The following is a 26,665-nucleotide window of genomic DNA, read 5'->3' on the forward strand; positions in this document are numbered from 1 at the left end:
ACACCATAGGAATAACACTCCTACAGCACAAATGAAGCACAACTGACAAGGTGGTGCAGAAGACACAGCATGTGTGTGTGTGTGTGTGTGTGCGTGTGTGTGAGAGAGAGAGAGAGAGAGAGAGTAGTTAAAACTGTTTCAGGTTCCCCAACAGCCTTGTTATAAAGTGTCCCCTCTCCACCCTTTAACAAACACAAGAGGGAACCATCATATCTAACATGTTGCATTTATTTGACATATACGTCTACATAAATTATCATGCCAGACAATTGGCAGCAATATAGAATGAGATTTTATTAAAAAAAAAAAAAAAGAAACAAGACAAGCATGAAAAAAACATTACAAACATTACAATGTAGGGCTTTCCATCCTTGCACCAAAGAAAAAACTGACACGGCAAAATGAAAACTCTATAATTTTTTCAATAAACATTTTTACCTCAAATGAAGAAAAAGTGACATTCCACGTGGGATGGTGACAGATAAATGGTCCGTGGTGTTGTTTTACCCCTCTACATTGACAGCTGTCATTAAAGAGAAACTCTGAAACCACTTTTTTTTTATCATCCATAAAATATTCAAGGTTGCAGGGCCATGTTATGATCTTGTGATGTGTTCCAATAGTGTACAGTGTTTCTTTAAATCGGGATGAATCTCAATAGTCTCTCCTACCTAACTCCTAGTGTTCTTCTCCTGATGACTCAGATAGAAAAAAGAGGAGATGAAGATACTAGAAATTGAGGAGTGTTTTTATAATCAACCTTGATTCCTTTCAAGCTTTTAATGTGAAAGATCCAGGCTGTGATCTTAATATAGTCTTTCAACTCACTGAGAATATTGAAGATTGCAAGGAAAGGAAACACACTATTGAGATGTAGCACTCAGCTTGATGTTTTGAGTTTGGTTTAATCATCCTTTCAGTCTGTAAGCGGAGTTGTTCCTTCTCTTACGTAACTTCTCCTTCGTTTGCATTACTCATCTCCTGCTGGGAGGTTTTCTTCGATCCTCTTGATGAACTTCATGCGGATTTCTGTAACGTTGTCGCCTCTCAGAGTGTCCTGGGCAAATCTTACATCCACCGCCATCTGGACCTACAACAGATTGATAATCAGTTACAACCCCATGCGCAAAAGCGCTAACACATACATGCACAGGAACGTTCATCCTCATTTGCTTGTGTTTTATTTATTACATACTTAATTGCACCCAATAATGTACCTGAACTGCTTATTATTAATAGTTATCACTGTAGCTGTAGCAGTGTTTATCATAGCTTTTACCATAAGTATATTGGTATGTTACAAATACAGAACACAGAAATTTTACACAATGGTGGTCTTTTTTTATCTGCTTAAAATAAGGTGTGTAACATTTTGTAAAGAAGCCCCTAACACACATTCAGATTGGAAGTGCTGACTTTACCATCTCCAGGGCTCCTCTGAGGACCCCACACAGCAGGTTGGAGTAGATCAGCGTGTTGTGGTTATCCGGCAGCTCCACAAAATCTACTAGCGGGTTATTTTCTAAGATGAGGGAGAATTCATCTCCTGCCGGGCTCCAGTTGGTCACGCTGGGGGTGATTCCCAGATACATCTTGAATGCCACCTGACAACAACCACAATACGGTGAGGAGTGGATAACACAGGAAACACAGTGCAGGATTACTCAAGTTGATACAGTCATGTTTCCCTGTACATTAGCTTATCTGAAGTGCCCCGCCATCGAAGATAAGATCAATAAATCTTTACGTTTTTTCAGCAACAGATGTACAGCTCCAGTACAGATTTCTTTGCTAGCTGCAGTGCTGAAGTGAATGCTGCCAGATTCTTCTATCATATTACATTTGCCGATAACTCGACACATGCTACATTGAACTGAAGGATTATTATCTGTCCTCTGAGTCCTCTAAGTTATTTTTGGGCTCAGGAGGCACAGGTGGAAGAGGTTACATAGGTCTGTCTTGTCCAAATTTTCAAAGTTTTATTATCTGGGCGTCTCTCTTAACTGCAGATCACGGCCAAAGCGGGTTGGCTGAGCCACCAACAAAATCCACTGACTATCACTCAGCTCCTCCTGCAGTTTCTTCAGAGTACAAGTCATCATCCTTTCTCTTTGAGGGTTTCACCGTGAGTCTGTATTACTGGTATACCAACAATGTTATTTGCACACACCTGCTTTCAGGTAACTGCTGTCTGTTGCTCCTGTTCTTCTGCAGCACTTTGTCACAGAAGGGACGGCAAACTCTCTCATGCACTGACAAATCAAATTTCGATCGAGCTAGCAAAATTCAAACTGCACCAGTCCGATCGATTACAATAGTAAGTGGCACAGGGTACAGGCGTGTATGTAAAATGGTTGCAACAAGGAGTCCAGCCTTACACGATCTTTGAAAAATACTGAAAACAGAGCAATAATTGAATCGATGAAAATCTGTTTCTAACCACACAGCAGGCCTCTCCTGTATATATTTCACTGAAGAATGACTGTGGTGATTTCAGAGTTTGGCTACGGGTCACATGATAACCTGAGGCGAAGCTGACATTGTGCCTTCCAAACTGCTGTCCCACAGTGGTCCTCCATTTCACTTTATGACCACAAGCCAGTTCCCTGAGCTAGTGTGGGGTTACATTTGCGGCAGGATTTCCCTAGCAAGCAGCAGCAACACCCTAAAAACAGCTGGAGAGCTGAACACACAATCAGGCCTTTGAGCAGCCTTCACTGTCTGCCCGCGTCCTTCTCTCTCTCCAGGCCAGGGGTAAATACAGGGACAAAGACTGAAGTACAACATATCACAACAGTAAGATGATCAGAAAATGACAAGACTACTGACTAATTTCAGTGGAGACACATTATACGTGCTTGAGCTTAACAAAGTGGACATGAGCACGGACAGTGGAGGAAGAGAAGGAGTATCAGTGAACACACAGCACCTTTCTGTGGGATGAGATTACACTGCATTCCACATGAAAGTGAATCCTCGCTTTCTGAGTATCAGGGTAACTATCACACACAGCAGAGAGGAATGTGATCTTGGCCTCAAATTTAGGAAAATCTAGAGTAATGCTCTCCGGGACTCTTCTCATCTACTCGGTCACAAGCATCATCTTTCCCTCCTCCTCCTCCTCACACTATGCCTCTCCACGTTCTCTCATCATCTTTTAGGGTGTTTCATCAAGTTTGCTCTCTCTAATCTGTCCTCTCTCCCTCTCCTTCTTCCTCCCCTCAGTCTTGGGAGAAATCCACAGTCACGCTCTGATTGGCCTGGAACCTAGCAATTACCTTAGCAATGACATCGGCTGTTTCTCGGAAATCCTGACACCTGCCGATGCTGGAGCGTGCCAGGAAGTCCTCAATGAGACGCACTCCGATGTTATAACCCCTAAGAGAAAAATGGAGAGAGACACAAGAGAGAGAAAGGAAGATTAAGTCATTCTGCCGCTTCATATTCTTCATAGGCTAAATTGCACTGCACCGTAAGGAGGTATAAGACAGTTACGAATGCTCCAAGTCATTTTCGGTTCATACACTTGGAAAATGATGATAATTGTGATTAGAGGGTCAAGTCAACTTATCCTAACTGCAGAGTCTGAAGCCAACTGATGCATCCCAATCCTAACATGGTCTGTCTCTGACCAGCTGGCTGGCAACTGGCAGAGTGGGCAGTGCAGACTCACTGCCTTCTAAGGCCAGGTAAGACAAGTCTCATCTAGCAAAGCTTAAGTTTGCCACACAACCAGAGAAGCAAAGTACATCCAGTCCAAAGTCCTGTCAGCATGACAGGATGTCTTGAATTTTTTGAGTTATAAACCAATACTTTGTTCTTAATCTTATTTTGTGGGAGCATTACGTTCAGTACAGTGTTCCAGAGATTATTTTTTTTGTCTTAAAAACACATATCAGTGTTCTTTTCTTCAAAAGTTCCCATACGTTCTGAAATAACAAGGGTACAAGGAGTCCCCCAACACAGACGTACAAGTGTCATCTCTCTATTTCAGTTTATATCACAGTATATTATGAATAGAGGGCTGTAGAATGTGTCAGAGTGGTGGGGTGAGTTAAAGGGAGACGCCTCAGAGGTCCAAAATCCCCTCTTCTCTTGATTAAACAAGCAAAATTTTGACAGGTTGGAGAGAAGCAACTCGGTTTATGTACTCAATATGAATTTTGCAATGTTGTTACATACTGTACTGATATGTAATTCCACCATCTTAGCAGCTTTGTTATTTAAGTGAATTGCATAAATTACTGCTATAAGACTAAACAATTTTTACATGAAACTTTTTGGCAAATTATAGTGTTTGAAATTACGGCTGTATGGATGAAAACAGATATTTGTGAAGAATAAAGGATCCATGTCATTAATAAAAGAAATTCTGTGATCCGAAAAAAAAGTGTTGTGTGCATAAATCACTGGTAAAGATGATTGTTTTTTAAGGACTTATTATTAATATAGCACTATTCAAAACTCACCCATTTGTTTCACACCAGCAAGCCTGAGAGCGCTTGCTTAGCATCTACACTATTTGTAAACTGCATTTGGTCGTGAAGGTAGCTAATGAAAGTAGATGGGATACTTACATCTTGTCCAGTTGTTTATTGACTTCCTCGTCATTCTCATAGTCTTTACAAAGCTGTGTGACCAGGGCCCCATAAGTCAGTGTGAACAGCTCAGAGTTCTACAAGCATAAACAACAAAATTGTCATGTTACTTGTGCTGCCCAAAATGTAATGAATAACTCTGAAGGAAGCCTAAAGACCAACAGAATAGGTCACTTGGTCAATAAAATGATACCGGACTTATTTCATTCTTGTGTGCAATAATTCAAATGAGTGCAATACAAGTGCAATTTTTAAATCTGGGCAGTGTATATTTTTACGTCATAATTTAAGGACATTTTTACAAGTTATGTTATTATTTCTTTTTTTCATAAGTTTATAATACACCTCACATACACGTCATCATTTCTGCACCAGGAGGTTGAACAGGTCAAGATAAGGACCTAAAATGATGAAATGACATCTAATAGCATTAATGAAAACAAAGATTTTGTTACAAAATAAACAAGTTACATGCGCTTTATAATTCATTAACTTGACGTATAATTATTTTCCACACCAATGGCTTGTGTCATCACTGCTGCTGTTAAACTGTACTACCTCCAAATGTAACAGTGCTGATAAAAAATAATGGTCTATGACTAAAACTAAGTCCTGACAGGTGGAACTGACTTCTTTCTGTAGGTTTTTCCAGTCATTTTTTAAAATTGCCCAGATAAAATGCATTTCGGCAATAATAGCATATTATGGATTTTAGATATACATCTCCAGAAGAGAGCTGCTTAGCATCTGCGCTACATCAGACTTCTGCCAAAGCTAGTGACGTTCAACAATTATTTAAACATCTATCCAGATGTTTCAAATACTTTTCATATGTGGCCTTTCAAACAAAGATACAGGGCTGTCAAGGAATTTATTTGAGGTATAATATAGCCCGCTGCTAAGTGAGCTAACGTTATTTAGCTACCGTTAGCATGTTGCTAGCTAGGCTAGCTAGATTCGGCTGCTGTTAATCCTGAGGGAGTCGCCTACCATCTTTTTGCTGTCTGTTGTTCGGTTGGATTGCCTGGACATTGTGGACAGTGTTACGGGCTTACACAGGTGGTGACTCGATATTAATCCTTTATTTATTTGATTCTGGCTCAGCAGTTATTTCCGTAATCGCTGGTTAAGTCACACACCTCCATCAACGTCAAGTTACCTAGATTACAATATGAACTTCCGGTCTTACTTTAGACTAAAAGAAGTATTGAGGAAATTTGTGAATAATACAAAGCACTGAGATAGAGGAGGAAAACTAGAAAAAACGAGAAAACAACTCCAATTTTGAAAATAAGCTAATGATATATTGTTCTTGTGTTCCCTTTTTTTTAAAATACAAGACAGCCACATTAAGACCTCTATTTTGAAGGCACCGCCATCTGACTTCCGATGCTGCCTCAGGACATTTTACTAGCTTCATGCGGCTCTCCGATCAGCTGATTCACCAGCCTTTCTCCGGCTGTTTCACTCTCAGCAGGTTGTTTTATTGCCTCTTGTGTCTTGGAGGGGAACAGGAGACCAGGGCGACAACCTCCCTCTCATAAACCTCTCAGGATTGACCACAGGATGGCGGTATACGGCATATATTGATAGCAAAACAAACCACACGGCCTTACATTTCCTTACAAAGCAGGAAAATACAGCTTTAAAATATTTTTAATAGCTTTAAAGATATATTGGCAGTATTGGCTATATTTTAATCACTTTGAATCCCTGCGCGCGCGTGTGCGTGTGTGTGTGTGTGTGAGAGAGAGAGAGAGAGAGAGAGAGAGACTACTTGGGAGCAGGAGGACCAGTGATAGGTTACAGATGCGCTCCCAACTCGCCATCACATTTTGAATCTTTTGACAGTCACATGGTCTTTCCCTCCACCTCACGTCTTTCGATTCGGGGCATTTGCACCTCAACCAACCCGCATGCTGGTTGGCTGAGAGGCTGTCATCCCATCGCGGTGAAGCACACACGCCGTGCTCCACATCGAGGAGGAGGAAGAGCGACGGAGCGCATCGCCTCCGCACACACTTGCTTTCATTTTGTGAGACAAGAGGGCTGTCGGGGCTGTGGAGGAGGTGGGCTGTAGTGCAATGATGACGGGCAAATCTGTGAAAGACGTTGACAGATACCAGACTGTCCTCAACTCTCTGCTGGCGCTGGAGGAGAATAAATTTTGCGCTGACTGCGAATCCAAAGGTAGGCGACTGTGGTGTTGTTCCGGTGTTTGTACGTGGGGCAAAGCCTGAGAGTGGTCAGTGCGTGAGTGGACCCCCTGTCTCAGTTACTACTCCGGGAAAATGCGGCGTTGCGATTCATCACCTCTCGGCCAATTGCATTGTACTATGGTGCAAGACACGGGGCCACATCCTCACAAGGCTGGAGCATGGCATGCAGCTACATCACGCCATGCCCACCCCCACTCCCCCCCTCAAGTAGCCTAATAGTTTATCCATCATCACCAGGTATAGGAGTACCCCTCCATGTAAGATACTACTGGGACACATGCAAGGCGTTTTTGGGTTCCCTGGGCCCCAGTTTGGGAAACCACTAGAGCAGCAGACACAGAGACACCTGTGCTGACTTTGAGTCACCCTGAACACACTGTTCCTGTAGGCTGAGTGCAGATTGGGACACAGAGAACACCAGCTCTTTACAAAAAAAAAAAAAGCACAGCAATACTTTCATGTTATAATGGCATTATGTAGAGGTAATGTACGGCTAATGCTCCTCAGTAATGACTTATCGTGGAATACTTAAAGTGAATAGGTGAGTTGGTTGTAATGAAGTCATACTGTCCCTCAGGTTTATTCATTTACTTGGATGTTGGTGTATAGTATGCATCTGCAATAGGTTCTAAAATGTATTATTTTATGCACTGTGTATCAGAATCACCCAAAACCTGACTCCCAATTTGTACGTGTTTATGCACGGCTACTGATCCCCCAGTCTGTTTGTAGACTCAGTCAGGCCTTGAACTATGTCATCAGGTATTTGCTGAACTTGTTTTGCCATACTGGTGGGTAAACATTGCTGTTTAGCCCACAAATACACCGAGTTGGAGACTGACGCAATGAACTGATTCTCCAACATGTTGTCTTTATTTTCTTTGTCAAGATCAGCAGTCTACAAATTGACAACATCTTTGATTATAAAATGCTGAAAACATACATGTGCTACTATACAGCTGGCCTCGTGATGCCATACGTGGTCCGAGAAATGACTCAACAGTGCAGCTGCATGTCACTCAGTGTATGCTTCCACATCACCAGCACTGCTCCCACCTCCGTCATAAATTCTCAAGTGAAGGCCCTGGATGTACGTAAATCCCTGCACGCTGTCATGCAGGGGACCCGCTTGGGATTCCTTATGAAAACTTTATGAATAATAGGAGTAAGCAGCTTTCCATATTTAACAGGGAGTAAGATTTATTCTGTGGTAGACAGCGCTTAAAGGTTTAGAGCTGTTTGTTTCTTTGAGTGACACAGAGATAGACAAGCACACAGACAAATTGGCAGGGAAACAGCATCAGGGAAATACTAAGTCTACAAAGCATGCTTGTATCTTAATTGTGTCATGGCTTAAAAATCCTCCTTTCATCTATACGTCTGCCGTCTGATTCGTGACTGAAGTAGATAAAAGATTTGAAAGACTTCTCTGGGTTTACGTGCCAGGCTGTGTCCTGACAGGGGAAAACATTGCTAATGTTTGCTGCAAACATGTGTAGACAGGAGAGGTTGCACAGACAGACAGTTTTTTGACCTCAGGAAATGAGTTAACCTCAGTCTCAGAGCTCCCAATCAGTGAATGGGGTCTTTCTGTGTCTCTCTTTATATGTCTCACTCCCTGTCTGCCTTTGCCTCTTTGTTGTTTGGTATTACTGTGTCTGCATTTCTGGATCTCTTTCGGGTTCTTGAGCTGCCAAATGCAGGTAAAAATGATCTGTGGTGCTGATGCAGCATCACAAATATTTAATGAGAGACAATAAGCAGGTCAAGCGGCTACATAAAATAACGCTGTTACAAATTTAATTATACTTATGACTGATTCTTCATTTGCCCTTTAGAAGGAACAAGGTTTCATGAAGTCTTCTTTTAAACACACACAGTACATGCACAGCACATAGACACTGGCAAGGTTGTACAGTACTTTGCAGAGATGACATGTGATGTCAAGGTCTTAGTTGGATTCAAACCAGAGACGTCATCAGGTCTCTGTGAATGCTGAGCTTTACAATACCAGGTTTAGTTCCTGTGTTAATGGCCTTTGGATGAGCTTTTAATAAGACACAAATAGAACTGCAGATGTTGCTAGGTTTCTGGGAAACACACCTGTTCAGAAGTCAATTTTTTAAAAAAGCAGTGTGATCAGGCTCTTGCAGCTACAGTCAACAAAAGCAAAGATAATAAATAGTGAGGCATCATTTTTGCATTTGTGATGCGGTTGACCTTTCTGATCCAGGACAGGGACACAGGGTCATTTACATACGCTGATTGATTGCTGTTAGGAATGAATCCTGTTTAATTTGATACCTGTCGCATCTCACTATTAACTCATAAACACACGCAGTCATCAAGCATGCTGGTGCGTTTGTGATTGGCGTGACTTCACTGTGCAACAGGCCGGTCTTATCAGATGATATTAGGGGTTATGGGAGTAAATAGCAACCACAGACAGCTGAACAGACAGCTAAAGCTTTAGCTTTAAACTTGATAAAAGTGACATTTTTCTTGAATCATTTAGTGGTGTCATACTACAACCCAAAGCGTGTTGTCTGAAAGGTCACACATCACTCTCATTTCTCACTTTCTTTCCTGTAAATGTGCTAATGAATAAGGTGACACTGTGATGCATGAAGACAGGTATTTTACCTCCTACCTGATTAGCATATTTCGCGAATATGCAAGTGTTACTCTTCTGTGCATTGAAAGCCAAACAAGCACTCCCACAAAACCAAACACATGCACACACACATGAGCAAACTTTAAACGCCTTTGTCCCCTCTCCTTCCTTCTCTCGAGTCAGGCTTTAGGCCATATGGCTCGTGATGAGGTTTGGTCTAATCTTGTTTACTCTGACACAGATTACTGTGCGTTTATCACCTTCCTCCCTCTTGGTGACGGAAAGAGGAAGTGACGAGATGTATGGATCAAAGAGTGCGCTTACGACAGCCCATGAAAAAACACACAAGAACACATTAATGTTGCTAAGAGGCGATCCCCACCTATGCTTACTGTGCCGATACCACAGCATGAAACTAACTGTGCTGCCAAACTTCCTGTCTGTCTCTTTTCCTCTGTACCTCATGGTGTTCTGTATTTTTTTTTTTTTTTTATCACTTCCTCACAAACTGAAACTTGTACAGTAAATCCTCAATACTGCCAGGAAATAATGTAGAGATGGGGGAGAGAGGATGAGGCAGGTGCATAATGTAGTCAACAGTTCCCCCTCTGGCTTCAGTCTCAAGGGGCTGCATGCATGTGTGTGTGTGTGTGTGTGTGTGTGTGTGTGTGTGTGTTTTTTTATTTGTGTGTGTTTGCACTTGCATAAAAGCCCGCTTCCTTTATTGTCTCCATTGTACTTGTGTTTACGTACATACCGGGCCCCGGTTGCTGTGGAGATATCACCTGGCGATGTCATGCCTTATCCCTCCTCCACTACCACCACCACCACCACCCACCCACCCACCCCCCTCTCTTTCCACCCCTTAATCTCATCCAATCAGAAGCCAGCAGGGATTTCCTTTGAAACGAGGAGGTGTTTGGCTGGTTGTGTCTCCTGGCTAGCACAGGGTTCAGAGTCACACAGTACCAAGGATCAGGTGGCACGGTGGTAGAGTACACAGTATTTTACTGTGTGTATACACTTGTCTAATACACTGGAGTGGATGGATTAAGCTGCTAGGGGCCCCCTGGGCAAAATAAGATGATGGATTCCCTTTTACCAACCCTGATCCTCCTACTCTGTGTGCATTTTTTAAATTATTCTTGGAATATTACTTGGTCCCAAGTAATCAGGATCAGCGAGTACATGAGTCTATGCAACAAATAAATGAGAATGAGAGGCATAGAGAGGTGTGCCTGTGGAGGGAGAGCCCGACCTTGTGCTTGTGGCGCAATTCTGGCAACTCTCTTTAATGGAAAGTAGATAAGGTTTGTCCAAAAAGTCGTTGGATTCGTCACCAGGTGCTTTTTTGAAAAAAATGTCGCCAAAGAACTCAGTTAATCTAAAGACAAAGGAAACACTACTTGTTCACACCAGTTCATTTTGAAAGAGCAACGGCCAATGGCGTAACCTTATTACTCAATCACATGTCATTCTGCTGACCAATGGTGTAACTTCATCACTCCGTCAGTCAGCGACAGACCCTTTTTAGGACTGGCCCCCTGTAGCTGTCTAACCAAATATGACCATAGGGTTAATGCAACTCCCAACATATTGACAAATGTATCAGTTATTTCAGGGGTTGGCATAGATTTATCTCTCGTGTTAATGGATTACAGTGAATGAGTGTTTATTTTTATTCTACTCTGCTCATTGCAAAGTGTTCGAACAGCCACACAAATACACAAATAAACATGTAATACAAGAACACACTCAAAAGAAATAATATTCATATTGACTACAGAGAGTACACACAACATCAGTAACTGGACAAAATGAAGCATAAAAGCAAGTTTTGAGAAGAAACTAAAGCTTACAGTGAAGGAGCGTCTTATTCGTCTTTTGACGTAGAATCCATTCAACCTCAATGACTCACCTGCAAGGTCACAGTCATGACGCTCACATTGTAACACAGATGGTGGGTGTGTATTAGTAAATTATGAATAGGGGTCCATCTGTTTCACTAAGACAGGGACTGGGTCACTGGGTGGCCTCAGGGTTTCTGGACTGGTTTAGATGCTGAGGGGCTTGAGGATGGGACAACTGTGTGCACATGAGTGTGTGTTTGTGCGCTGGTGTAGGAGGGCGTAGAATCCACTGATGACTGAGGCTCTGTGGGATTAACTGGTTGCATGCAGAGAGAACCGTTTATCCTTGTGGGATATAGGCTAATGAGCCATATGCACCTGCTCGTGCACGTGTGCATGCAAGTCAGTGGGTGTGTATGAACAAATGTGTTTGTATGACATAGTGCACTTATGTGTGTTACCAAAGGTGTGTATCAAAAGTCCCCAGGGGAAGGGAGATGATAAAATAATGTGCTTGTCAATGTATGATTCTGTTTGTTAGTTTAGTTTGTTTGACATTATGAGAAGTCCATCTACAAAAATGTCACATCAAGCCACATCACGCAGTTAAACAAACCAACACGATAAGCTCTATCAAAAAAAGAAAAACAAAACCAATTATAACTAGGAGGTAATTATTCCAAGTGTCCCATAAGTCATAACGTAACCTTCCATCTAAATAGTGATGGCTATTTATTATTTTAATATCCAAAAACAACTAATTGTAATTGCTGGCACCACAGGACCTAAACAATCAGGTACCTATGTTGGTGGGAAGCCCTGGGAAGCACAGGTGTGCAGCACTAGCTCTGCTCCAGGCCAGGCATGAGCTCTATTATGAATATGATGTACTACACAGCAATGAGCTGTTAGACCTGTTGGAATTGCTTTTATCACAGACCTTTAAACCACGAACAGAGCATGAAAATTAGCAGCTCAAAGCAGAGGAACTGGCTAACAGTCTTAGGCTTCCTTTATGAACCGAATGAGCTTTTCAAGCCAGAAACCTTTCTCTGTTGTTCACTTTCCCTGGAGATTTTAATGCTATGCTCTCTCCAGCTGGATTACTGTCTAACAAACAGGGTTTGGCACAAAGCAAAAAATCTAACCATCTAGGATATACCAGTGCATCAAACTGGTGTGTATTGTGTGGTTTAATATTTAAGATGAGTAAATATCCTCACAAGCTTAAGAGGCAATCTCCCAAGGATTAGGGTAAGACATTTCAAGCAGTCATTAATTTCCTTCTGGATGATATGAAAATCTATAAGCAGGCTCTTGTTTGAGTCATGTAATTCATCATAATGAAAATCAAGTACATTTTACATTACATTATGAGGTTAGGGTTAGGATTTTTTATTTTTTTTTCCAAATCGATCAACAAATAAAGTGCATTAAGAGTTTGACTGCAAAATAATAACATGATGTCAATTACAATTTATGTTGACTTGAAATGCTTGACTCAACAGCTCAACAGGTTTCAAGAGTCTGCTAATAGATTATTATCACACGATATAAAAGTATTAAATACGAGTGGCAATATAGGGGCAGTGGTGCAGTGGTTAGCGATGTCGCTTCACAGCAAGAAGGTTTGTGGCCTTTCTGTGCAGAGTTTGCATGTTTTCCCTGTGTCTGCGTGGGTTCCCTCCGGGTACTCCGGCTTCCTCCCACAGTCCAAAGACATGCTCATTAGGTTAATTGGTGATCTAAATTGCCCGTAGGTGTGAATGCGAGCGTGAATGGTTGTTTGTCTCTATATGTCAGCCCTGTGATAGACTGGCCCCGCACTCGTCCAATTTCACCTGGTATTGGCTCAAGCCCTCTGGCAACCCTGTATGGATAAGCAGTATAGATAATGGACAAGTGGCAATGTCTGAGGCTGAAAAATGAAGCTAACACAGAAGTGCCAAAAACTGCAGTTCCTCAGATGGCCACTGGCTCCAAAAGTGAGTCAACCCCCATAGATTCCTGTGTTAAAAGCCCAACTTTACAGCAGAAATACACATATTTACAGCCTGATACAAAAAATTAGTTTCCCCCCTTAATGACAACTGTATGGGTAATGATTTTTACATAACTCACTCATTTAAATTTGATCAAGGTTTAAACTTCTGCATAATGCATGGTGCATGCCGCTTTGAGTGACAGGTTGGTGAGCGTATGCTTGCCACAAACCGGTATGCACTGAAGTCTCGGCTCCACACACACCCGCCCTCTTTGCCCATTTTTGGATTTTTAGCTGGGAGTTAGGCAGAGTCAGGGACTGCCAAGTTGGTGACGGCAGAGCAGCCCACTCCGAGCTTCAAATCGTCTTCAGAAACCAATGGCTGACGTTACGGAGGCGACGTCCATTTTTATATACAGTCTATGATTCTATATATGGTATATATTAGATATGTATTGTATGTATGTACATGTATTCGGAAATGGTCAGCAAAAAAATACAGTGTAGCCATAAGTGCATAGTCAAAGGGATAAAACATAAGCAGTAAGACCCTTTGAATTAAACATTTTTTAGGCTATGGGGATAGAGAATACATGTAGTAAGTAAAGGTGGTCACAAGTGTTGTAATACAAATAAGTGCATGTGTGGGTGAGTGGCAGAGGGGTTAATTGTAGAGCTCTGTTTGCACTTCTTGCTCGTCATACCCCCTGTACATCCCAGCAGGTCATCAAACAGCTGAAGTCCACCATTTGATGACTATAAAAATCCGCTCTTGTTTGTCTCTGTTTTTGGCTCTCGTCCTGTCCCTGCCTTCTCATCCCCTGATGTGCCTCAAGCTGCATGTTTGACAACCACAGCCACAGTCATTTTTTTTTGCCAGGGTGATTCATCATTCGCCTGTGCAAAGCCTTTACTTTTTGCCCTATAAAAATGGAGGACAGCTTTATTAGTGAAATCCGGAGTATTTAATTATACCTCAAAGAAGGTGTTGGTAGTTGATCTGTGATTACAAATGGGAAACAGGAACTCAACAGTGGAGAAATGTGCACCGCAAACTTGACTCTGATGTTGTTTGTTCAATCTTTCCTTCCTTTTTTTAGACTTCTATTCCTCCTACTCTCTTCCTACTAACTCTGTTCAAAGTACCTGGAGGTGTGCACTGTTGCTGGACAGACATACTGTATATGGCTTCTTACTCAAGCACTGCATTGATTGGAACCAAAGAGGCTATTGTGGTGCAGTGTGGTGTGAATCACTTTAGATCTCTAACCCTCACGTCTGTCCTCCTTCCTCAGCCTGAGTATTGAAAGTGAGATGCTCTAAATCTCAAAAGATGTAAGTGATGAACTCGTTTGATATTATATCTGTAGATTACTGAATTTAATTATTGAAATACCAAATTAGCCTGACATACGCATTTATAGATAAAATACAGTATATTTGTAATAAAAATAGAAAGAATATTCAATTAACAAATAAGTGGACCTGAGTGTTCAGTCTGACAGTCTGTTCGTAAAGAAAATGTCTCAGTGAGGTTGTTGGAATAAGTAGCAGCCTGAAAAATACTGCAGTATTGTTTTGGCTGAACCTATTTTTTTTGACAATACCATTGATTTTTTTATCATACTGTAAACCAGATGAGTATGCTTTTGGATTTGAGAGATATAATTATTTCCAATCAAAAAACAAGAATTAGATTTGCGGCCACTTTAGCAATAAACTACCATGAAGTTGAATTCATTATAATTTGAAGAAAGTGTGTTCAATTAGAGCCATTTGGAAATTTTATTTAATTTATTAAATTTTGCCTCAGAAATAAATATTGACAAAAGTTAATATGATAAGAAAGAAGATGAAGGAGCAATGACCAAAGAGTATATAGTGTATAATAGGAACAAAAGGGGTCCAAAAATGGACCCTTGTGGGATACCACAAGTAATAAAGACGAAGAACAGATGAGGCTGATGAAAATACCATTGATTTGCATGTAATTGGCCACAAACCAAAGTATTCCATCCAGAGGATGCTGAGATGTTTTAGTCATAATTGCAACATGGGAACCTTGTGATGGCTCTAGATGAAAAGCCAAGAGATCCCTGTATTCAGCAGAATTCGTCCTCTGGGAACCATGTCTGTACATGATTTTATGGTAGTCCATCTAATACAAGTTGTGATATTTCACTAGATAAGTGAAATTTCAGTTTTGACCAAAGTGATCAACTGACCAACCAACAGACCAACAGCCATGGCTGCCATCTCTGGAGCCGGGGCTCAAAAGAGATAAAAGTTGGTATGATATGCAAAACAAATGTGCAGCAATTGGGCGAATCCCCAGAAAATAAGGGTGGAGAATGTAATAGAAATGGAGAATTATAGCTGTGAGAGAGAGATATGAACGGACAGGGGAAAGGAGTAGGAGCAGCGTTGGTGAATGAGAGGGATAAGAAATGGCAGCCAGGACACAGGGGGAGCATAAGAATAAAGATGTGGAGGACAAACTAATTCCAGCGTTTGGGGGGTTGAACACAATTGATAATCTCTTGCTTTCTCTGTGTCACTGCCAATGTTTACAGCAGTTAATCTGGCTTTGCAGGAGTAATTCTACTATTATTAGCCAGCATGGCAGCTAATGCTGCAGCCAGACAGTCAGGATGATGGACATACGCTGTCTGTCTAGTGACCCTCTGTTTATGTTTACTGGTTTGCTCTCTGTGCGGATTTTTGCATTTTTGCCTTGTTATGTCTGTCCCTTTTTCAATTGCAAAATATAACAGACAAATTGAGCAAACAGGAAACACATGCAAAATAACTCCCAGTCCAGTGATTTCCTGTTAATAATGCAAATAGAATAATGGTTACTTTTAGCAAGCATCGTTCAAGATGCAACAAAGGCAAGGAGCTATTATTTGACTCTGCACCCAGACACTGTGTTTCCGCTGCTGGAGCAAAGAGGAAGGTTTTGCATGTTTTCTTGTCTGAAACTCAGCTTCCTCTTTCATTCGCGTAGAATGGCCTTTCTTAAACACTGCACAATCACTTCAGCTGACAGGGGAGAAGATTTTCAAATTAAAAGCTGCTCTTCCACCTAGTGGTGTAAAGGCCACAGCGCATCAACTTGTAGCAAGGTTGCAAGCAAGGACCCATAACAGAGATGAGTAGGGAGGTGGAGAAAGAGGCAGAGAGTGGTTCAGCCAACGAGAGTGAGGGAAGGAGGGGCGACAGGAAGAGACGGAGGAAAGAGAAGAAGAGGAGGGGTGAGAAGAGAGAGCGATGTAGGGAGAGATGGGGAGAGAAGCACCAGTATTCTCTTTGAAGCTGACTGTACTCTCTGAAGAGGACGGTTGCATAATTTGAGCAGAGAAATAACCTGAGAGTGTTGTTTTTATTTCCCCCCTCTCAGAGTCGCCTGTTCAGACGAGGAGCCCGACAGCTCTGCAGACAGAAAAAAACACACACAGAGGCAAACACAACGCTATATTAAGCTTAAACCTATACAGCAAAGGGATGAATATGGGGCACACAACACTCAGATGCATCCATTAAGATGCGGCATATGGCAGTAAGACAGACAAAATGGCCCACTCAGATAACATTGCACCCACACACAGGCTCATGACCAAATGAGTAATCATCCCTGCAGGTATTCAGGCTCTGAGTGTGTGTGATTGCTTGTGTGTGTGTGTGTATGTGTGCGTTTTTGTGTGTTTGTTTGAATTTCTACTCCCCCTCTCTCCTCTCAGTCTCAGTTATGTAGGCTAACTCTCCTATTGGATCCCATTATGTGTCAGGACACCGCATGACTTAAACAGGATTAGATGTGTTCCCAGCTGAATTCAAACTCATAATTGAGGTTTCAGGCCTGTCTCCCTATAATTGGACTGAAATTAATCAGAGTTTTGCTCATCATTCTTCAGACTCGTCACTCCACCCTCTCCACCAATCACTCTACCACTCTATTACACCTCTAGATTCACTTTTCTTCTTTTTTCCCTTCAGTTTTAGTGTCATTGCCCAATTATTTTATCTGCGTTCTCTAAAGACCCTCTACTCTAAATATTAACTCATCTGTCTCTTTTCATGCTCCAGGGCCGAGATGGGCGTCCTGGAACTTGGGGATTTTTATCTGTATTCGCTGCGCTGGTATCCATCGAAACCTGGGGGTTCACATCTCTAAGGTCAAGTCCGTCAACCTGGATCAGTGGACACAGGAACAGGTCCAGGTCAGAGGTCACACCACAGATGCAGATATCAAGATGGGAACATTTACTGCATCTTAATGTCTAACATACAGTATGACGTTCTACTATATTAAAGGGATATATGATGATTAGGTTCACATATAATGGATCTGGACTGTAAAACTTTATAACAACCAAGCTGATCCCTACTGACGTGGTTGTACCAGCAGTAATATAACTCAAGTTCTAACATCAGAATTTGCTGACATTTCTGTGGAGCAATGTTGCAGCACTAAAGCAAAAAAAAAAAAAACTCCCAAAAAAAAACACATACTTTTCTGATTTACTTCTCTTTTCTGCTGCAACTATATCTTACAAGGACTGGCCATGACTGAACAGGAAAGGGGGAATAGGATGTATTCTTAATATTTGCACATTCACATACAGTAGATGAAGTAGATAATTTCTGATTAGTATACTGCTCATAGTTCCTAGGCCTGATAGGCAGCCGGCATTATGCCTCCCTGTGTGATAATATCCTACAATCAGCATCTTTCTTTTTCTCTTTTCCTTACATACACAAAAATAATTCACACTGTTTTCTTTTTATATCACCAAAAACCTAATAGGAATAGTGCCTTGAATATTGTATTTTTGTTTTAATATGTAATGTGATTTGGTTTTTGATTTGTTGTGTGTCGGTGTCCCCAGTGTGTTCAGGAGATGGGAAATGCCAAGGCCAAGCGTCTTTACGAGGCCTTCTTACCTGAGTGCTTCCAGCGCCCTGAGACAGACCAGTCTGCAGAGATCTTCATCAGGGACAAGTATGATAAGAAGAAGTACATGGATAAGGTTATTGACATCCAGATGCTCAGAGTGAGTCTGCACACACACACACACACACACATAAGGATTTGACTTTCGTCTCAGAAAAAAAATGTGTGACAGTTAATAGCCATTTGTTTTCTCTGTGCAGAAAGAAAAGAGCTGCGACAATATACCCAAGGAACCAGTTGTGTTTGAGAAGATGAAATTGGTGAGTGCATCTTTGTATGTTCCTACTGCTTGTATCACAACATTAAGAGGGCAGGACTTACCTCATGCTGCCCTTAGATTTTTAGATTTTTAACATGTAAATGCATGCAGCATTAGACTGAGCGAGAAAAGAGGAGGAGGAGGGGGCGCTTGTTCCTCAATGCAGATACGTTTCATAAATCGTATCCATTTTCTCTGTTGTGACAGAAAAAAGACATCAGCCCCAAGACAGATTCCCAGTCTGTTACAGACCTGCTTGGATTAGGTATTCTACCTCATGCACATGCACACACACACAAACACTTAATTACAGTATAATGTGAAGAACTGTGTGATGGATCATTACAAGTACATTCAGTAGCCTGTTGATTAGCATAGCAAAAGAATATAAAGTAGTGACCTTTCCAAATATCAGAGCAGCCACAAAGCAAAACATTTCCACTCGGAATCTCATATTATTATCAATGTACCTCAATTCAAGCTCGCCTGCATTATAAAAGGAAAGCAAACACCGCAATAGCTAGTTTGTGAATTTGAGGTTTGAGTCGATAAATTGATGTGAAAATTGATGGGTTATACTTGAAACAATTATTATCATAACCATACTTCCATCTACCCTCTATTAGATGCGCCTGCTCCAAGTGCAGCAGTGTCTAATGGTGGAGGATGTGTTCCAGACAGTAATGAGAGCCCAGCGGTGTCTAATCCACCTTTGGCACACTCTGCCCTGGATCTCTTCAGCTCTCTGCCAACCCCCCCCTCTGCTTCCTCAACTAAAACGACGGTAGGAGATAAAACACTGTACACACTGTACACCGTATGCTCTCAAACAGAACTATGTTTTTATAAATCTACTTTTATACCTGCGCTTCATATGCCTCTTTTGTCACCTTTGCTTGCACCCTGCCACCGATGACCTTCTTCTTGTGTCTTTTTGTCCATGCCCCCCTGCCACCCTCCCCAGCCTGTTTCTAGTTCTATGCCTCACAGCAGAGTGACCGCCTCTGTGCCTGAAAACCTCAGTCTGTTCATGGATCCAGCACCCAAAGGAGAGGAGGGCACTGTCAAGAAGCTCTCCAAGGACTCTATTCTCTCCTTGTATGCTTCCACCCCCTCAGTGCACGCTACCAGTATGGCTACTCATGGTGAGAACTCCATTAATTTCTGTCAGGGGTTGTTTTCACCATATTTCCTTAAAACTACACTAATAAATACTTTTGTGAGAGGGCTTGTTTGTAATGGCAATTAGAATTAGAGAATTACCACCAAACCCTACAGTTCGACTTAACTCCATGGAGTCTTTTTGCCCCTTTTAGCGAATCGCGTTTTATGGCCTGTAAATTTAATAGTTTGTAGTCTGTTTTCCATGAAAAAGCTGTTGCTATATGCACAACACCAACGGGCAGTCGATGAAGTTAGCAACTTGCTAATAGACATAGTGAAGCATCTAGCAACTATAGAGCCAGATGGGTCCATTAGGAGTCAATGGAGACTGAACAGGGCTGAAAGAAGTTACCTTGCACATACACCACTGCTAGTGAATGCTAATATTGCTCCTGGATCTGTAAATAGGCAAATGTTTGCAAAGACATTTTACAACTTTATGAGGTGTCAGACACTGCTCCTAAGTGGTAAAAAATTCAAGTAAAAAAAAAATCAGTCAATTCAATTTTAAGTTTGTCTCGTCGAAGAGTAAGCATTATAAAGAGTGCTGCAGGAATGAGTCCTAAAACCCAGAAATAAGTTAGCATTTTTTGTACCTCTGGTTCCCTCATCCCAGATTTTGTGAATGGGATTTTGGTTAGAAGATGCTGAACACGAGTCACCAGTAAATCCCAATCACCAGCTTGCCTTTACTGCGTCATGGTGTTTAAAGTTGCACTCTTGCAAACTATTACTCGCTCTCTTAGAGGAAAGGCTTTTGTAGAAGAAGTAAGCATGCTACATCAAATCACAAGTTGGCTTTAAAAATCATCAATCAGTGGTAGTCATTTGTGAGGAGTATCTTGCTGAACAAAATGTGTACTATCATAAACTTTTGTTTGTCGCAGATCTTATTTTCTGCAATAATCTGAAAGCCAATGTCCCATTGCCTTTTTGGTCGAACTATGGCAGTGCTACCTTCCGGGTTGACCTACAAAAATACGTCATCCCTGCAGTACTCCATTAGTTACAAGATACTAAAATGGCCGCTTTCTGTCTGCGATTGTTTTCGGCAGGCTTGTACATGAACCAAATGGGATACCCGACACACCCGTATGGTTCGTACCATTCCTTAGCCCAGGCAAGTGGAATGGGAACCGCCATGATGACATCACAGATGGCCATTATGGGACAGCAACAGAGTGGCATGATGCCGGTTCAACAAAACAGCATGATTGGAGTACAACAGAACAGCATGATGGGACAGCAGAATGGCATAATGGGTGCCCAGGGTGTCATGGCTCAGCCTAGTGGCGTTATGGCGTCATCCTACATGACAGGGATGACCCAGGGTATGATGGGACAGCAGCAAGGTGGAATGATGGTACAGCAGCAGAACAGCATTATGGGACAGCAGCAGAGTGGGATGATGGTACAGCAGCAAAGTGGGATGATGGGACAACAGCAGGTTGGAGGCTTGACCACATTACCCCACCAGCAGGTTTACGGAGTGCAGCAAGCCCAGCAGCTACAGTGGAACATTGCCCAGGTGTGTTACCATTATCCTACAATGTGCAAGCTACCCACGCAGATTTTTTTAAGTAGTAAAAGTAGTGTGTGTTTTGCGGCTTTCAGATGACTCAGCACGTGGCCGGAGTGAATCTCTACAACACCAATGGCATGATGGGATACAGCAGTCAACAAATGGGAGGTTCAACAACTCCAAGTTCAGCGAACATGACAGCACACATCTGGAAATGAACTCATCCATCCAAGAAGTGATGTAACACCAATAACCCACAAAAGAGAGGGGAAACTGAGTTGTAGGAACCTGTGAATTAGACTCTCCATAAGACATTTATTAATGCAAGGGAGGAGGAGGAGACAGGTGTGAAAAAGGATGGTTTGGGAAACCACTACTACCTCTCTTTCTCTCTCCTCTCTGCCCATGCTTCCTCTTCTTGTCTCATCCATGGCCATGTTTTGCAGATTTCCATGCTTGCCTTCAGAACATTTTGGTACGACAACCAAGACAACAGGGTTCAGAGGCCCCTCGTTAGGAGTGCACAGCTTCCTTTGTATTTAGCCTAGAGAGTGCGTGTGGGTGCACATCTACCACATGTAGGTGTCAACTAACTGCTCAACTTAAAAGAACAGTTTGGTTTTTGGACAATTTTATTGTTTTTCTTGCCTGATCAGTCTGAAAAACACGTGGATTTTTGTAGTTTGAAGGTATGTTGTACAATGAGGTTAGCCTTGCTTAGTTTTACTGATTGATGTGCTTGAATACTGATGATTATTGGAACTAGTAGTATTTCCTCTCAAAGTAGGGAAAAATGTACTGCTCCAAGGATGAGGGTTTTTAATTTTTTCTAATTTGCTAATCCAACGTTACAAATGTTTCTTTTTCCATGCAGAATCCCAACAATTGACTGCTGGCTAAGCTCCAGCCCCCTTAGTTACTTCTGGTGCACATGTCAAGCTTTGCCAGTTTGCACAGCGTGTGTAGTGCTAACAATGATAACAGGGGCAGATTTACCACAAGGAATTGTTTTTATTTTTGAAACAAACAGTCCTTGATTTTGCACAGACTTACTAATTTTTTTGTTAGGCCTGCCAGCTGACCCATTTCAATTAAAACGAGAACCCTCGTAAGGGACCGTAAATATGCAGTTATTGGCTACATATATGATACCATGCGAAACAATATCAGGCTAAAAAAATCCTCATTCCTGGTCAACCAGTCCTTTAATTGTACACATAAGAAAAATTGCAAGGTCAGACTGTTCGTTCTAACACAATTCTGTTTGCTTGATTTGCTCACATACAGTACTTGACAAGCAAGACAGACGTTAATTTATGCTCTATTATTCATATTTTCAAACCATATGATTTTTAACGTTGCTAGAGATACGGTTTTAAGGATGGGGATTAAGTAATGTGTTATGCTAAGTAACAATATCTCAAATAATGTGTAGGCTGAAGTTGCTGAACTTCAGGTTGAGCTAGCAGTCATTAGCTATGTTTTAGCTGCAACCATATTTGCAAAAGAGCATTTACTATTTTTTTCCCCCACTCAATTCTCAAGCATGCAAACTGAAAAAGTTTGGGTGGTGTGTAATTTTAAACTAATATTTCCCTGCTTTTGAGAGGAGCTGCTGATACTTAATCTAATATAAATATCCAAAAAATCAAGCTAGGCTAGGCTAATCGCCCCCATCATTGCACGTCAAGCTGTGAAATGAAGAAAGAGGAATTTATGAATTTGTCAGGCTCTTAAATACAAAATACCAATACTAATACTAAAATCTTTAAAGACAGTATATCCCTTTCTAAGTACTTAAGTTATTCTACCCATCCAACAATATTATAGGTTAAGAAATCCCTTTAAGTGTTGATAAGTTCCTAGGTCCTTAAAGTCTGAGCTGCTGAAATCTACCTAAACAGCCCTTAATGATGATGTCTTATACTCAATTTACAGAGAACTTCTTTTAGAATAAATATTTAATCTCAATTTTAAGTGTCAAAAATCCTAAACTGGATTTTAGGAGACCAAAGATCAACGTAAGCTTTATTATGGTGGTACAGTGTTCCAATATGCTTTACTGTATAGCCACTTAAGTAGTGATTATTAGAAAAATCAATTCAGCAGTCCTTTAACAGTATGTTTGGTCATGCCTGCTCCTACAATTCACTGTGCTATTTCCTGAGCAACGGTGGGACACTTAAAAAAAAGTCACTTGCATGCAATGTAATCATGTAAGCGCTCACGCACCTCAAGTTAAGAATCTACCTTGTACAATAGAGGCCTCAAATAATGTTGAATGTCTGTAAATAAGAGAGAAAGTAGGGACGGAGACAACAGAAACTCTTAGGCACAGATCAGTCATGTTACAGATGCTTCTGCTGAATTGCATGAGGAGTATGTTTATCTAGCTCTGTGTGTACCGTATGTTTATTAAGATATCCGAATGTGTCTCTGGAATGTGTATCTTTGAATGTTTCTCTCTAGTATACATGTCCATCAGTCTCTGACCAAGACCAACAAAAAATCTCAATGAATGTGTGTCCTGAATGTGTTCATGATTGTACTGGACTCGTTTTGAATACGCACACCTGAGTATTGTTGCGGTGTGTTCATTTTTGATATTCTTTGACTCTGTCGAGCAATGTACACATGTGTCTTTTGAACGTCCTGTGGTCAACAGCGTCCCGTTGGATTTTGGTGAATTGTTTAATTCATCTAAGTTTCACTATAAAATGTCTTGACATCAAGTCAGGAGGAAACTGTGATGTAACTAAGGCGTTTACGATTTGGCCAAACCACATTGTGAAGCAAAAAAAGCGATTGTGCAACCATAATCTGTCACCTCTCAATGTTTTACTTAACCCCTTATACACAAACCATCTCTCAGTCCTGGTTTCTCTAAAGGCGTTTCTATATATTTTCATTCTTATATCTGCATGAAGTCATTGCTGTAAATAATCTCAGTCTTTCCATTTAAAAAAAAAAAAAAGACACTTTGGTGTTAAGTTGCCACTTTTGATTTGAGGGGGTAAGAATGTAAATGGTGCCACTAAGAGAGAAACAAAAAAAAACATCTTCTGGCATAATAATGTTTCTATTAACTGCTGCCAAAAAATACAAGCAGTACAGCCTTGACATCTCAGCAACTTGCCATCTATTCCTCACAGGCATTTCTTTCAAATCAAGCTCATTTGGTGGCAGCAGAGGCAATAGTTTGACAGCACCAGTCGCCTTCTCTGCTGAGACCAATATTACCATAAGAGGATGTGTCGTCTTTGCACTGTAACAGCAGATCTGTCAGCTAGCCACAAGAAGTCTCTGGGAAAGGAGTAAGAATCCATCCCTGTGGGCGACAAGGCTTCACCTGAGCTTTCTCTTACTTTAGGTTGCTTGTTATCAGTTCCTTTTTTGTCTGGTATATTTTCTGTGAAATAAAAGCAAATAAAGGAATGTATCATTTTATGTACTTGTCAATCAAGATGTTGTGTACTTTATTCTTTATCAGAATATGTTTCTTTAACAGGATTGATGAACATGTACTGTATATTAGTTGAGTTGCATTTTTTTTCATATGCTTCAAATTTTGATTTCATGTTCACACATTAGTCAGTTAAATTTGAGAATATGTAAAATGATACTTGTCTCAGTGGAAACATACAAAAAATAAATATTGTTTTGATTATATTCTATATGTTGTGTTGACTTTAATCATTCATGCACCTACTCAGATGTACACTATTAGACCACTGTAAGAGTTCGCAAGAGCTTTGTAAGTAGCTGACAATGTTATTAATAAGTTATGTTTTTGTAACCCCTATGAAGTCAAAAAGATTAGTGATGTGGTTTGGGAAAAAGCCAAACAAACTAAAAGTTAGAGGTTTTTTTCTTGCACTTTATAAATTTTTCCTATGCTACCTATCAATTTTAATCCTGTTGTAAGCCCACATTCACTGTTAGTTACACAAAAAAACTCACAAATATCACTTATTAGTTGGGTAACTCAATTTTTCTGGGCAAACTGTTTTAAATCCCTTGTTATTATATAAAAGAAGATGTGCAAAATATACTTTAATATATTATATACTATATTAAACTGGCTACAATCAATGTTTTTATAATAACATGACCATGTGTACTCTCAAAGGGCCTGCTAACAGCGATGAAACGACAGATGCAGCTCAAAGGAGAATTGTCTTTCAGTGTCTTTCAGCCCATATTTTTGGTTTTACAGCTCGCAACATTACTATTTTGGTACGTCTCATGGGTCTCATAGTTTCCTCTCATAGGTTCCAGCAGCCAGCTCTTTTCAGTTAAAAAGCTGTGAAAGTTCACTGTACGCAGCCCGCTCAGCACCAAATGGCAGACAGACACAAGGTTAGTGACCAGCTGCTAAACATAGTTGAGCTTTCAGGAGGCGATTTCCTTCCTTGGGATTTGGTGGAGACAAAAACTGAGCAAGAATGAGAGTGAATATCCATTGAAGATTTATCAGATGGCCAGGGGCACAAACAGATGATACTGCTGCCCTGAGTCAATGTGTAAATATAGAACACAGTTCGCTAACAAGTTTGCTATATCAGTTTAAAAGGTGATAACAAGTCAATGTTCTGTTTAAAAGTTTTTCTGCTTCCCCCTAGTGGCAAAAAAAAGAAAAAGAAAATCGGACTCATGAAGGATACACTGAAACACAGCTCACCTAGGACAGAGAATGTTAAAATACACACTTGAGACTTGATTGTGATTCAAATAAACTTTATTGACTTTGCGTCCAGATGTCAAAGGGCATGCAAATACAGGCTTCTGAATCTGAAATTGTTCTTTTTTTCCTCAGTTTGGTTCTATTTTCTTACAAAACTACGTGCACCTTAAGTAATCAATTCTGCAGCGTACAAACCACAAAAATACCAGTTTTACATTATCAAATACTGCACATAGAAAACATTTACAAAGCACAGGTATAAAATTACAGCTCCCTTTTTCTTCTCTGCCATAAACTGCATCCTTTCATCAGACGGTCTGCTATGCTTTGCCCTTTAAAACGTACTCTGTGAAGACTCCTCGGTGGAAAGGTTAAGGCCAGTTAAGAAAAGACAACCGGTCATCTACCAACATCAGCAATCCAATTTAACTGGGCTGAACGTTTTGATGCTCCCATCCATCTCTACATTTGATTCCAAGGCATAAATCTACTATGTGTGCTTGGAAATATCATTGTGGTCCATTAAATATCATTAAAACCCTTCAGGGATTTACTTTATTTTGGGGTGCCACATTAAGCCAGTAGTTCAGGTTGTATTCGTGGGGTTTGTGCTTTGCTGGGCTTGATAAGATAAAGGTTGTCTTGACAATGGGGAGGGAAGCTACCGTGGCCCTCATATAGTGTGACAGACATCTAAAAGGATTGAATGGCTACTCAGGAAACTTGTGCTGTGATTACCAACATTTATAGATGTGGATGAAGAAAAACTGGTGACAGCAAAAACTCCAATTTGCCCATCAACTCACCAGTGATGTCT

At 41.0% G+C, this 26,665-nt stretch overlaps 2 protein-coding genes across 2 annotated transcripts; one reads left to right on the plus strand and one right to left on the minus strand.

Moving 5' to 3' along the window:
* Positions 1-212: 212 nt before the first annotated feature.
* Positions 213-5,758, minus strand: trappc3 (trafficking protein particle complex subunit 3). Its single transcript, XM_071499653.1, has 5 exons — positions 5,589-5,758; positions 4,578-4,675; positions 3,279-3,378; positions 1,422-1,604; positions 213-1,090 (listed from the first exon to the last, which is right to left on the minus strand). The coding sequence occupies exons 1-5, from the start codon at positions 5,628-5,630 to the stop codon at positions 971-973; spliced, it is 543 nt and encodes a 180-aa protein (XP_071355754.1). The 5' UTR covers positions 5,631-5,758; the 3' UTR covers positions 213-970.
* A 606-nt stretch (positions 5,759-6,364) lies between these two features.
* smap2 (small ArfGAP2) lies at positions 6,365-24,838 on the plus strand. The gene is made up of 9 exons (XM_071499652.1): positions 6,365-6,788; positions 17,352-17,485; positions 18,155-18,319; positions 18,420-18,479; positions 18,686-18,743; positions 19,105-19,262; positions 19,443-19,623; positions 20,698-21,170; positions 21,257-24,838. The coding sequence occupies exons 1-9, from the start codon at positions 6,683-6,685 to the stop codon at positions 21,380-21,382; spliced, it is 1,461 nt and encodes a 486-aa protein (XP_071355753.1). The 5' UTR covers positions 6,365-6,682; the 3' UTR covers positions 21,383-24,838.
* Positions 24,839-26,665: the final 1,827 nt, after the last annotated feature.

This window comes from Trachinotus anak, unplaced genomic scaffold, assembly GCF_046630095.1.
Source record: "Trachinotus anak isolate AG129_WGS33_773 ecotype Australia unplaced genomic scaffold, CSIRO_AGI_Tana_v1 ptg000016l, whole genome shotgun sequence".
Classification (NCBI taxonomy): Eukaryota; Metazoa; Chordata; class Actinopteri; order Carangiformes; family Carangidae; genus Trachinotus; species Trachinotus anak.